The sequence below is a fragment of the Hyposmocoma kahamanoa genome, unplaced genomic scaffold (assembly GCF_003589595.1).
Source record: "Hyposmocoma kahamanoa isolate Upper Pololo Valley unplaced genomic scaffold, ASM358959v1 210, whole genome shotgun sequence".
Taxonomy (NCBI): domain Eukaryota; kingdom Metazoa; phylum Arthropoda; class Insecta; order Lepidoptera; family Cosmopterigidae; genus Hyposmocoma; species Hyposmocoma kahamanoa.
In genome coordinates, this window is record NW_020653731.1 from 9,199,376 (window position 1) to 9,214,671 (window position 15,296).

Genomic DNA, 15,296 nt, shown 5'->3' on the forward strand with positions numbered 1-15,296 from the left:
CACAACTGAAAAAAATCAGGTGGTCCCTCAGTCCACACACACACGAAATAAGTCAAGAATATTGGAAATTTGAACCAGTGCCAATCAGCCATTTAATGACTAAGGAAGAAAAATGCCACAGGACTCTTTATTCCAATAAACTATAGCACGGATCTGTTTATGGTTCAAGGCCTGATCGCAGATGGTTACAAAATAATAATTAAAAAAATTCACAGGTGGTAAGATTTCTCTACGCAGTGTATATATTTTGTATTAATAATAATATTTTTACTTTCCTAGCATGTACTGTATTCAATGCATATTTAACTCCTTCGCATCCTATAAGCACGGTGTCTGTAACGATTATGCTAAAACAAAATTTTATTTTTTTTATTGATTAATAAAATATGAATTCAATATAAATAAATGGCGGTTGATAACACAGCTGTGCGTCAGAGACACCCTGTGGCTCTAGGACGTTACAGTCCCAAAATCATTATGGACAACACGTATCTTTAGAACCCGTGGCGGATTAAAGCAAAAAAAAATTTTTTTTTTTCTTATTCTTATAACAACTAATAATTGCCTATATATACTAACGTTTATTTAGGTATTGTGGAATAAAAATTTTTAATTATTTACTAATTTTACGTGTTCCAGAATTCCCCTCAAAACCTGTCCTTTGGCGGTGCACAGCAACAAAATGCGCCTGCGTTTGGGACGCCCGCAACACAAGCGCAACGTACGTATCCATCGTCAAAATGATCTTTAGTATGAACAATGCCCGAATATCAAGTTTGTAGGTTTTCGCGATTGTTACACGTTGGAAATAATACTGTACAATGTATAAATAATACTACTAAATAATATATTTTCTCTAAATCGCGTATATTTGTTTTTTCAAACAAACCAAATGAATGCAAACCTTAATGCAAAATTTAATATATTTAACTTAAAATGTTAAATACGCTATGTAATGGCTTACGACAATTTATGTGCGAGGTATTTGGTTTATTTGAAAAACAAAATATTCGCGTTAAAGATCGGATACTTTCATTTCCAATACCGAATATTTGAAAAAATTAATCATATACGAAATACCTTAACGTTTACTTTTGAATAGAAATTAAATTCCCCTGAAACCTATGAATACCTTAAATTGTTTATAAGGTTAATTTATATTAAATGTACTATTGATATCAACACAGTAACTAAATATCCAGGTACAATTTGCAGAACCAACTTAGAAAAAAGTAGTAATTAAAATAATTTACTCGGGAATCGGATGAACGACACGCGCCAACGAAGTCGTCAAATTTATACTTTGTTTATTATACAGAGTGTTTTGTTTTTAATGGGAAAGGAAACTTTTGTGAAAACAGTTTTGGCATAGTCACACTTCAATTCACTTTTTGGTCAAGCGCGAGTTGTCCATAAAAATGAATAAAATTGATCAAATTTTTTTTAGTGCTGATCGACTCAGTTTTATGTAAGGATCATTTCATTGTATGGGACGAAAAAATCGGAACAGCAGAAGTTGATCAAATTTCATAAAATATTTTTCATACAAAATGAATAAAATTGACTATTTTTTTAATGCTGATAGACTCAGCTTTAAGATTATTTTTTAAGATTATTATTTAAGATTATTTTTCATACAAAATTATTTTTCTATCATGATATTCAATAATGTTTTATGAAATAACTCCACTAGTTTGTTATAATTATTCATACAAACGCACTTTATTTTTTTTTAGCTTCTGCGTTCGGCTCTCCATCCGCTTCTAGTTTCTCGTTCGGCGCAGCTGCAACAACAGCATCCACCGGCCTCGCCTTCAATACGCCTGCGTCTGGATTTTCTACAGCACCACAACAGCAACAACAAGCGGTAATAACTCGCTATTTACTATACTTATATTAATATTGTTTAGGGCAAAAAGCCGTGGTAGTCTAATGATTGACCTACCGCCTCTCAAGCAGAGGTGGGTGCGAATCCGTCGCACCTCTGAGTTTCTCGGAATTTTTTGATGAAGGAAAACATCGCGATGAAAGTTCACAACCCTCATTAGACCAGCGTGGGGGATTAAGGCCTAAACACTTGTCTGAGACGAGACCCGTACCCAGCAGTAGGACGTATAAATGAAATCATGATGATGATGATACCCGCATAGACATTTTTAGCTATGAAAACGTTAAGAAAAATAAAATAATTATATTAAAAAATACTATAAAATACAATCCGATCGAAAAGCTTTCAAAGAGTCACTTTTGACAGGTCAGCAGATGTTTCGGTCAAGCTTCGTTTTTTTTGTATGAGACTTGGTTGTTCTCTTTTCAAAATTTGCTTAGCCTTTTGTGAGAAACCAAACATTTCATAATTGTTAAACGCTACCACGCCATCTATCGAATAAGTTAACAACAATTTTATGTAACTGTCTGGAAAATTCCATGGCCATTTGGTTTATCAATTAAAGACACTGATTGACACACTGAGACAGCCAACACTTGGCACGATTTAAGATTTAAATTAAACTCTTTACCACTTATCCTAAGAACGATCCAAATTGTGAAAGTATAATAATAAATAAGAATAAAATATCTCAATATTTGTCAAACACGATTGTTTCTCTAACAGACTACAACGTCAACTGCACAACCTGCACAATCAGGCTTCGGTCTAGGCGGGGCTGGATTCGGTCAGTCGGCTTTCGGAAAACCGAATGCTGGATTTGGATTTGGAGGAACTACTGGTGCAGGTAATAATCCTTGTTTCCTTATACTAAATTTAAGGCTTTCCATCAATGAGTGCATGTGTGTGGGTACGGTAACAAACTTGTCTTAATCTTCTACAGAAAACGGCATGAAAATTCAACTCTATGCCCTGCACGATAATACGACCCAAGGTCTAAAGGTGGTTTTCCACCGGCAAGGCAAGACGAGAATTGAAACGCCTGCCTACTTCCACCAAAAACTGCCATTAATAGCTCGCGTTGTGGTTGTCGGTAGTGCAGATTCAGTGCTATTCAGTTCGTTTAGAGATAAACTCGCGGCCGAGTAACATGTCCCATAAATTATGATTAATATATATATTAACGGAAGAGAATCAGGTAAAACCACCTTTTTTAAAATCTCAAATCGTACATTCCCCATATCTCGATTGATATTAATAGACATCGCGAGCTCACGCGAGATCGTGAGGGCACTCGCGAGTTCGCGCAAGTAATCGTGTTTGTGTTTCCGTTGGAAGGTATAATACTCTATGTATCCTGCAATGCGGTTCAAAATTACTTCAACATATACTTCAAATATCATCATATATTTCTCGCCTCGTCAATCTAAACCATTTCCACCGAAGATGCGCTAGGACAGAATTGAAATTTTGCCATACAAATTTCAATCCTCGTCTCGCCTCCCCATTGGAAAAGCACCTTAAATGATAATTTTCGGAATTTTACAAAAGGAAAATTCAACTATTCAAAATATTTGCACCCGAATGTCCATAATAAAATGCTATTTCCGACTTGTTATTTTTCCGACAATTATTTCCTTTTAAGGAAAATTGCTTTCTGAAAACAGAAACTCATGAAATAATATAATCATTATTTACTTAACGGTCACTGCCAGCATAATCTATGGCAGAATGGGGTCATTTAAAAAAACTTAAGGAGAAGGACATCTCAAATTTCCTGTCATTTTTAACCGACTTCAAAAAAAGGAGGAGGTTCTCAATTCGACTGTTTTTTTTATGTACGTTAAGCGATAACTCCGGTATTTGTGAACCGATTTCGATGATTCTTTTTTTTTTTGTTGGAAAGAGTGTACCTCCAAAGTAAGGGTGGCTGTTCACGCATGAAGATTCATTGTTATAAATAGCGCCAAAATTTTATTATAAGGAGCAATTGTTTTAATGGTTAATTTTGTGGGAACCGATTTTTATTATCTCATATATCGATATTTTATTGTATCAAGTCTCATATAGTGGCGAACTAGACGATGAATCCGGGTTTGAGCACGATCCGGTAACCAATTTTCAATAAAATATGGCAAATAAATGTAATTTCACGTACTTTTGAAGTCGGTTTTTTTAGTACTCAGTACTGAGTACAAGTTTGCAAGACAATAATCTCAATTATTGTCTTGCAAACTTGTAAATACCTAAATATGCTATTGCATCCATTTCTTAGTTACTATATTAGGAAATACGTATTTATCTAATTATTTACATAGTTTATAATTGCGTGTTATTGCTATGATATTGTATTTGTGTTATATAATTTTTGTTTTGTTGGGCACATAAGCCACTATATTTTAGGTATTATGTCCTGTACTTAAGCCTGTTGGAAGAAATTTCTTTATGAAATAAGCAAAACCTCTTTATTGTGTTTTCCTTTTGTTAAATATGAATTGTGTGTGTCTTGTACAATAAATGATTAAATAAATAAAATAATATCAAAAATTCTCATTTACAGCACCACTACCATTTGGATCTGCGACACCAGCTACCGGCTTCGGCCAACCTGCACCAACTCAGGCGACTACAAGTGCGCCAGCAGCATCCTTCAGTACACCAACGGGTTTCGGCTTCGGCGCAACCACGGCTTCCCCTGCACCTGCTTTTGGTGCTAGTACTCAGGCGACAACACAGGCTGGACTAAATTTTGGCACTACAACTACTCAAAGTGGACTAAGTTTTGGTGGTTCATCAGCTAAACCTGGTTTTGCCTTCGGTCCAGCATCCACACCAGTTGCTTCTACTGGTTTAGGAGCGCAGGCGCCTGGACTAAGTTTTGGTGGCGCTACAGGGGCAGCGCCAGTATCATCTGCAGTTCCTACTGCAGGACTTAATTTTGGTGGCACACCAGCGTCTACAGCAGCTACAAGTCTTAGTTTTGGCGCTCAGGCTGTAACTGCGGCGCCTACAACTGGACTAGGTTTTGGTGCTCCGACTGCATCTGTAGCACCTACAACTGGACTGGGCTTTGGTGTTACTCCAGCTTCCGCAGCTGCACCTGCCAGTGGACTAACTTTTGGTGGCACGCCAGCGACATCAGCAGCACCTACAAGTTTAAGTTTCGGTGGCATACCAGCTTCTACAGCCCCCGGACTAAGTTTCGGTGGCACTCCTAGTTCATCAGCAGCCCCTACAGCTGGCCTTAGTTTTGGAACGACAGTATCGTCAGCACCAACTACAAGCCTCAGTTTTGGAACGCCAGCCACTACCACAACTGCGGGGCTAAGTTTTGCTGCTCCTGCATCCACGGCTACTCCTGGTTTAAGTTTTGGTACTTCAACATCATCGGCGGCACCAACGGGATTAAATTTTGGTGGCACATCAACTGCTGCGACGTCGGCTGGATTAAGTTTTGGTGGCACAACGGCGGCCACGACGTCAGCAGGTCTCAGTTTTGGCACTACAACAACTTCCAGTGGTCTAGGCTTTGGCACTGGCACTTCTGCAGGATTGGCATTTGGCAAGACTGTTAGTACTACCGCCGCCTCTTCTACTGCAGGTTTGACATTTTATCTTTTTTTTTTACATTTTTTTTACATAAAGAACTGACTGATCTTTAAAATATTCATTATTCGTTCTCGAATAGAATCTGTTTCAAATTTTCTTTTCGTATTTGCTTTTACAAAAAGTGACATATTTCATTGTCATTTTAATTTTTTTCAATCAAACATGAATGGAACATATTTTTAAACAAAATCGCAAACAAAATCAGCATTTTTAACACAAAAGCAAATTTATATATTTTTTTTATAAGCCACACTCTCTCACAAGACAGTACAAACTGTCACTATCTTAAAATAAACTATATGGAAATGACATAAGGTACAATTTTCAACAAATAATTTTAACACATCTCAAAGTGTGCACCATAATTAAGAATTGGCAGACATTATCTGGAAGTTTCAAATGTGTTTTCAATGTCGTTGTAATCTTATGTTTTGTGTTATTCTTATTAACTCTTCTATATACTTTAATGTCGGTATTGAATTTAGTAAGTCAAATAAACTGTTTATAATTGTTTTTTTTTCTATCAGCAAGCACAGCAGCATTATCGGGTATAACGACGCTTGGCAAAACTACAACCACAACCACTATGGCCTCTCTTACCACTGCTACTACGTAAGTTCATATTCTTTTGTAATTTTGAATGTCACCATGTTTGACCACTATTTTCGTAAAATTACTCCACTAGTTTTAGTAGCAGTAAAGCTCCTTGTGAAAGAGTTCGTCCAGGGAAGTACTGCCTTACCTATTTCTGCCACCAAGCAAGAAGGGTGCTGGTGAAATGACAGGCATATGAGACTTGCGCATGAGACGGGCGCAGTGGCGATGCCCCTCAGATCTTTGCGATTAAAGCTTTGAGTGGCGCTGTAACTGTTATGGACAGGCGTGTCGCTTACCATCAGGCGCACGACTTGTTCCTCCCGTCATTAGATATTATAAAAAAAAGTTATGTGAACTGCGTTCCGGTTTTGAAGGGTAGGGTGCTGGTGAAATTACGGGCACATGGGACTTTTCAACTTGTTATGGTCAGGCGTGTCGCTTACCATCAGGCGCACAACTTGTGAGTCCCGTCACTTAGTATCATAAAAAAAAGGTTTGTTGTAATTATTAATACAAAGATCGTACACTTAGAAAAAAATCCTTCGATCCAGCTGGATTCGAACCAACGTCTTCCAGCAAGCCGTGGCAGACGCTATGCTAACTAAGCCACGGAACGAACTTGCGGGTCTTACGAATTGTTCTATGTGCTTATGTGCAGATCTTTGTTTTCGGTTTTTAGCGACTTTTTAGCCGTAGCGGCATCTGTGACAAATCTATTTCTTCCCTCAGCCAGGTACCTTTACAGCTACCAGCAGCTGTATATATAATAATTGTAATTTTTAATTTATTGAATGTCATGATGTTTGACCAAGATATTCAATTATTTTTGTGAAATTTATTAAATTCATCTTCTTTTGTTTTCTCACTTATAGCTAGTTTATACCTGTTAAGTGACGAAACAATTAACTGAGTTTTAACATTTTATGAACTTGCATTACAGCACAACAACGGCTGGTCCACCTCAGCCGTTCACAGCAATAACGTTCACTCAGTTAGAAGAGAACATCAATAAATGGACGTTGGAGCTGGAGGAGCAAGAAAAGACGTTTATCAACCAAGCCACGCAGATTAACGCGTGGGATCGATTGCTTATCGCAAATGGGGAAAAGGTACGAACACATAGTTGGTGACATTATGAATATGATTCGGCAAAGCAAAACAAAATTCTCTCAGTTCCGATTATCCCGTGCATCATACCCTTTTGGCGGAAAGGCCAGTAGCATCCTAGGCCCTATTCTCGAAGCACGAAATCCGTAGTTACGGCCGTTTTCCCACTTCCCGAGTTGAGACTCGTGCCCACCTGGACACCCTCAGACCCGCTACTTAATGTATTATAATAGCCAACCAATGTAGTATTGAGTAGAACACCACGCTGACCCAATAAGGGTAAGGTATATCACACGTCTTATAATTATTATTAATATAATAGACTCAGTGATACAGACTCTTTAAGCTTTCCCCCACGAGCTATGACAGATACGTAAATATGTCATTTCTCCCAATTTCACAGATCGTAGAACTGAACGACGCAGTGCAAACAGTCAAAAACGAACAACAAAGTCTAGAACACGAATTAGACTTTGTCCTAGCGCAACAGAATGAGTTAGAAGGCTTGCTGGCGCCTCTAGAGAAACAATTGCTCGAAGAGGGAGGAGACCGGCTGAGGGACCCTGAAAGGGAACACATGTGAGTAATTGATACTTTATTAATATGGGTTGTTTAATTACAAAGTTCACCCCAAAACAAGAATTTAAAATTGGAAATTAATAATTTTTCAAAAGGCATTAAAAAACAAAGATCTGCAACAAGCACATAGAAAAATTTCATTCCTTGGCTTAGTTGGTATAGCGTCTGGCTTGGTTTGCTAGAAGACGCTGGTTCGAATCCAACCGAATCGAAGGATTTATTTCTAAATGTTCGATCTTTGTATTATTAATTAAAACTTATTACTTATTCCAGCGTGTACAGTAAAATATCCTTATAGTTCTTGATCGGCTGACCGACTAAATCTAGTTTTTTGCTGCTAGTACTGGGGCTGAATGGCGACTTTTTACCTGACTCTCTCTCTTTTTAAATATACCCAATGTATATTTTTTGTCACTGTCTCTTTTAGGTACTCCTTAGCAGAAAACCTGGACACACAGCTACGTCAGATGTCCGAAGACTTGAAAGAAGTGATTGAGCACCTTAACGAGACTAACAGAAGCCAGGATAGCAACGATCCTGTAAGTTAAACTTTGTCGATCCAAACCATTGACTTACAAATAAATGGACGACGGGTCTAATACAAAAACCACGAAAAAAATGTCCCAAGTCAACCTATTCGAAATTTAAATTGTAATGTCATCGCAGTATCGCGCTGTCAGTAGAACAAATGAAGACTAAAGCGGAGTGTCGCGCTCTGTATACGATTTTAGCGCCTTACAAGTGCGGACACTTTTTAGCGCGGACCCGACGTCCATATAATTGTAAGTCAATGATCCAAACGTAAAGTTTACCCGTGACAGGATTGTAAGGATGTCTAAATAAATTTGTACCAAGTGCACACTTCAAAACTGCATCTAACTCACAAGTTACCTTAAGGTTCAATATTAGCATGGACTAATAACCTAGAGGACTGCTAATAATGCGATACAAGACAGCGTAGTCGGGTATTTAGTACATATTGGTCATCGAGTATATAAGAAATAGAGACGAAATAAGGGCCATACATTCCTGGTGACTCATACAAATTTCAACTCTCGTTTGCACTGAAATATAGACAGCACCAACAACTGACCTGTGTGTACGTCTCCGTATATTCCAAAAATATTTTGTATTTATTGTAATAAAGTTAATATCTCTAACAATGGCGTGCCGTTCCATTCAGTGGTGTGATGAAAAACAGTAAAACATTTAATTTATTTATAGGTTATGCATTTTTACTATTCATGTAAGGACAACCACTAGTATGACTCAATTAAACAAATCGGTTCATTCAATTAATTAATCGATTTTTAGTTTGCATTACAATTGGCCATCACTAAAACGTCTATGGTCGGTCAGTCACTTGTTTGTTTACTTTTTGTTTAAAATGGATTGAAACGAAGTATAATATAATTACATCCTTCAAGCCCAAAAGTATGCCCTCAGTTTTGTATGAAAAATACAACCGTGATTTGTTATAGTATTTTTCTAGATACCGTACAGTCGTACAGACTATACAGTACGTACGTTCCCAGACTTTTTACCTCACCGTTGGCAAGATATAAAAATTTCAACTGTCACCACCATAAAACATAACTGAAAACACGTGTCTTTTATATTAACTTCACACAAAAATCACAAGGAAAAAAATATATTTATGTAGTGTAGTTTATATAGATAATTCAGTATAATATTATAATAATTTTTCTAATGCGGTATGCGGTGGACAGCATCAACTCCAATTGCTTCCGACGGAATTGCACTGGGGGGCAGGGGGTAGGGACCACTTCGGGAAACTATGATATAGCGCTAAACTTGAACGCGATATTTTCGTAACAATGCACTCTGAGCGTTAAGTGATCATAGAAATAATATTCTCTGGACCTGAATCACTTCACACATAATGCACATTTATATTTTATATATATATTTATTTATTTATTAATAATTATTACAAAAAGAAAACTTATAAATTAAAACATAGCGGCACAACGAAAACCTGAATAAGTTTATCCGTACACCGCGACTCATTGACATGAGCTCGTAACAAAACTGGCTAACCCCTTTGCTTACGTACGCTTACCCACTACCATAGAAACAACCACTACTCGAGTAAAAGACATGTGAACGAAAATAATAAATTATAGTGAAAGAGATAAATACCCTCGGAGTGGTGTTACAATAAAAACAGTCAATCACGTATACAGGACGTTCAGAGTTTATTTAATAAATATTATTTAAGATTTGTTTTTATGCTGTTAGTTGTAAGGTTAACTTTTATTTATGGTGGTAGAGAATTAATTATTTTAGGTATTTGATAACTCAATCGATTTTTACCGTATATATTATTATAACGAGGTATTATTAGTAATTGGTTGGTTACACTTCGAGTTTCCATTTTGTGACTGACTTTTTTTTGCAAGTTTTTATTTTAAAAATTGTTCTATAAGTAAGGTATATTTAATTTTATCATAAATCGGTAAGATTTTGCAATATTCGAAGAGATCGTGATAATTACTTTTATGTATTACCGTAACTTTGTATGGAACTTTTATCTTTATTATACGAAGTTGATAAATTAAATTAAGCTTAGTTGTACATGACCTACCATAGCTAATAAGGCCATAAGAAATTATGGATTCTCCCAAAGCCATAAAAAGAGATAACAGAGTTTGGAATGGAATTTTATTTCATATCAGAGTAAACTTGGCAAGTATTGCCCGCAGCTTATCGCATACATGATTAATGTCATCCGTCATTTGAATCTTTTGTCAATTAGAAGTCCGAGTTATCGCTGTGTTTTTACCACTTCAATTGCCTTGCATACACAGTCTGTTTAGTCTGTATTTAGGCAATCATGACTGTGTGCAATTGATAAAAGTCGTGTAGAAACTCTGTTTTTACTTAATATATATCAATTTGTATTTTATTTATATATATCAATTTTGTTTTACTTGCATTAAGCACCAGACCGACATCGTGGGACCATTTTGTTAACAACGTAAAGTCGTGTTGTAAGCAACGCAATGCATCGTTTATATTTTTAGAAGCTGCAACGAGACAGGTATCATCAGCGAACTTATATATCTCGCATTTATTTATAAGGTGGACAACATCATTGACATACGTCTGTCAATGTAACGGTCCCAAAACTGAACCTTGAGCCGTACCCTCTGTTACATTAATTTTGTCACTAAATTGATTGCTAACTTTGACATAGTTAGAATCTATGATTTAGGTAATTTTGACTCCATTTTTTGAGTGGTCCCCTAATACACAGTCGTCAAGTTTCTCCATAAGAACGTCAAGACGCAGTGTGCCAAAAGCTTTACTATATAATCTATGAACACAACTAATACGTGCTTTTGGTTGTTTAAATGATCAAAGATTGAGTCCGCAAAATTTCATAATAATTGAGTGATACTTTTTAGAGGTTGGAAACCATATTGTGATTCAGTCAAGATATTGTTTTTATTGTAAGTCTATTATTTGTCTACCTACATGTTTCTCTGCTATTTTGTCAATGACAGGTAATATCGTTATGGGACTATTATTGTCGTAATTCTTGCAACTACCATTTTTGTGGATTGGTCATACTATACCAGTTTTAAGTTCAGTGGGGTATTCCCCGCGGTCAATGGAAATGTTGATAAATCTGGCGATAATGGGTGCAATTGGATCAGCCATCATTTTTAAGTCAACTGTTCTTATTTGGTCAATACCAGGGGCTTTATTAATATTGAGAGAGTGAATAATTGTTTTAACAGATTGGGCTGTCGCTTTTTGATATCTGATAGATACATTGGTAGGTCTCCTGTAGCTGAACGGGTCCAGAATTTTTCTGTTGCAGCTTGGGATGTTATTCGAGAAGAAATGGCAAAATTATTACTAATTTCGCTTATTTTCTTTACAGTACTCTCAAAGGCGTTTCTAATTATACCATCTACTGAATTTTTAACCCTCCCCGTTATTTCGTACAAGATACGCCGTAGATTGCGCATGTTATTTTTATTGTTATTAATATCGTCTTTGATTTGTTTATTTTTTGCAGCAACTATTAACTATTATATATTAAGTATTAATTTATTTCCTGTATAGTGTTGAAAGTTTATTTTGGTTGTATTTAATCTTAAACTGTTGAACGTCCCGTACGCGCGGCGTGCCGATGCAAGCGAGCATCGTAGCCCGGTGGTCGGTCAATTTCGTTCCGAGTGCCGCTGTATCTTGTATGCGGGATCGCACATAAATATGATCAATCCATGATTTTGTCCCTTTGTTCTTGATACTTTCTATTCTAGTATATTGTGTGATTCCGCACGTGAGACTGTGGTTATACAATGTAGTGTTATAGTTATGTGTTACAGGGCAGTTTATTTTCAAGTTAATATTTACATCTCCTAACAGGAAAACATCGTGCGAATAATTTATTTTTTGAAGAATGGTGTCTAGTTCGTTTATAAATAAGTGTTTACTGTTTTTGGGCGGCCGATATATTGCGAGCAGAGTTGCACAGTATTTCGTTGGAGTAGTAACATGACATAATAAGTTTTCAAAATGTTGTGTTGTGCATCTAGAGACGGTGAACTTGTGTTTTTTGCGCAAATACGTAATTATTCCACCTCCTTTACGATTTCCATGCAACTCTGTGAGCATATTATAGCCAGTTAAGTGGTACAAACAACTGAGTGTAGGAGAAATGTTAACCTCAGTAACTACTATCACGTCGATCATGTTCTTATAGGTAACAAGACATCCTTAAAATGCTGAACAGTGTTTAATCATAGAACGAATATTGATGTGAAAACATGACAAATTAATAGGCGCACAATCCTTGAAGTTTCGAACATTTAGACAGTCTATAATTTCTGTAATGTCTTTAAGGTCACAATCCATAGAAATGATGATTATAGGCGTTAGTGTTTATGCTAATTATGAAAGGAAAATTTTTTTTTTATTACTTGAGCTTTTTTATATCTTCCTCCGATCGAATTATGATAGGTTTATTTTCTTGTCCATCCTTTCACACGCGTAGAACCCCTTTCCTTTCCTAATCCAGATGTACTTGTAGGTATCCTTGATTTCTTGCTTTGTGAACCGGAGGAGGTGTTTGTTATAGGGTGTTAGCGTTTCACGTACCACAATGATTTGATCTCTGTGTTGGTCTATTAGTTTAGCGGCTAAAGTACCATCGTGTGCAAAGATGTCTGATAATTTTAATTGTATTTTAGATTTTTTATAGTGTTTGTAGCCGTCCATCCATTGATCTTGAGCCTGTTCTGTTTTGAGAATAATCTGTATTGGACCTGGGTTATCCTTCCTTCCACGTTCTTTTTCTTTTTTTTTAAATTCCTTCCTTATACGTTGAGCTTGTTCTATGTCACTAGTTTGCTGTTTTAATATTTTCCCTATAGCTTGTGCCATCTGGAGGGGGTCTTCATCCTTGAAGGTAGGGATATAGTTGATATCAAGATTTCGTGAAAGTTTTCTTTGTTCGAAATCTTGAATTCTCTGTTCGAAATCTTGAATTCTCTGTTCGAGCGCTCCTGCTCTGGTTTCTAAATGATTATTTTTATTCGTAAGTTCAACATTTTTTCTTTTCAACTCTAAGATAACTTCTTTCATTTCATCTATCCTGTCAACAGCATCTTGAACTAAATCTGAGTGCACTTGTAACGAGTGATTAATGTCTTTCATCTCTCTTTTTATGGTTTTCTCTATATCAATTGAAATATATTTGAGCAATTGTTTGACATTTATTTGTAGATTGTCGGTTAAATTACCGTAACGGTCTTCGTCATCCATGTCCTCATCTGGAACCATAACAGAGCGTTTTTTTTGGAGAAGTATCGTGACACTCTTGGCAAGTCCACTCTAGGTTCTCTGTTGCACGAAGAGCCGCGAGTTGCTTGTTCGTCAAACCTGCACACATCGTGGTGAGATGCACTATTTTTTTGCAGCGACTGCATTCAACTCCGTGCTTGGTCTTCGTGATATTTTTGTTATAGTTATCACATTTCACCGAGGCCATATTTATTCACTCAGTTGCTATTTAAGAAAAATTGTTGGTTTTATGTAAGCGTTTTGCTTATTTGAGCTCCGAACGATGAATGAAACTTAGGGGGTTAAGTGACGCCGAATACAAAAAAGCTTTTAACTGACAGAAGACGTGGAGTATTGTTTGGCGTTGGCTAATACACGTTACTCGCACTTCTAGATAGATCTTAATAAAACAACTTGATCATAACTTATTTTCTCATTCCCGCAGATCGTACAAATCGGGCGCATACTCAACGCACACATGTCATCAATGCAATGGATCGACAACTCCATAGCGCAAATATCCACGAAGCTGGACCAATTGAAAGCCACACACGACACCCTGCGGCGTGACAATGAAAGATCGTTCCAGCTTACTTATAATTAAGTGTTATTTTTAATTGAAAATACGGAACAATTTTTTAGTCAACCTCTCAAATGCTATTACTGCAAAAAGTAATCAATAAAGGTAACCAGACCAATAACTCGTCGGCTGTGCGTCGGTAGCTGTCGATACATCGACCCCTCCTACGTAAAGCATCGTATGTCGAAATTGCCAAGTTTACAGGAGAGCGTTTTTAAGTTCTGAATTCACTGAAAGAGTGATCACCATAGATCGTCTAACCGATATCTAGGATTTTATAATACTATATGTGAGTAACGAGCTTTGCCGAATAAAACTGAGAAATGCTAAAGTCACGTGTTATGTTCATTTCAGAGAATTCAGAACTTTAAAACGCTTCCCTGTAAACTTGGTAATTTCGACATACAATACTTTACGTCAGAGGGGTCGACATTTTATGTGTACCTAATGTTTGTGATTTATAATACGCCTCAGTTCATAATGGTTCAAGTATACTACGATATGACACACATAAAATTCGGCCGTTTGTTGATGATCATACTGATATGACCAATAAGAATTGTTTGTATTGCTGGTCATATTTAGTCAGTTTTAACACCGTTTCAATGGGTTCAAAATTCTGGGGATTAAGGTCAAACACAGACGACCAGGACGACCCAAACGCTTATGCTCGCGCCTGTAGATATAATTCGTGACGTCATTTTCGTAGGAAAATTTTTCGTTCGAAAAAGAGATTAAGTCTCCGCAACTTATTCCTAAATTTCAATGTCACTGGGCCTTTCTCTCCTAATAAATACGCGACTGAAAATGTAAAAGAAATGAAGATAAGTAGATAAGGGAAAATATTGCCATATTTTTCGAATTGATATAATAGTAATAGTTGAATAGTTATGAATTATTAACTGCAATATGTATTTCTGTGTCTCACTGTGTAACTAAAATCGCACCGGATTACGTAAAAAATAGGAACAATTAATGAGGCCACGTTTCTGTAATACGAATTTTAAATAAGATAAATGAACATTATATACCTATCTGAAAATGTCAAACAAATAAAAAACATTTGAATTGCATTGCATTTTATTTTATATTAAAATAATACTAAGACACTACTTT

At 36.4% G+C, this 15,296-nt stretch overlaps 1 protein-coding gene across 1 annotated transcript; it reads left to right on the forward strand.

Moving 5' to 3' along the window:
• Window positions 1-405: 405 nt before the first annotated feature.
• Window positions 406-14,421, forward strand: LOC113227363 (nuclear pore glycoprotein p62). Its single transcript, XM_026460257.1, has 10 exons — window positions 406-426; window positions 640-721; window positions 1,737-1,867; window positions 2,615-2,735; window positions 4,449-5,489; window positions 6,025-6,109; window positions 7,035-7,203; window positions 7,605-7,780; window positions 8,208-8,319; window positions 14,046-14,421. The coding sequence occupies exons 1-10, from the start codon at window positions 406-408 to the stop codon at window positions 14,202-14,204; spliced, it is 2,097 nt and encodes a 698-aa protein (XP_026316042.1). The 3' UTR covers window positions 14,205-14,421.
• The last annotated feature ends 875 nt before the right edge of the window (window positions 14,422-15,296 follow it).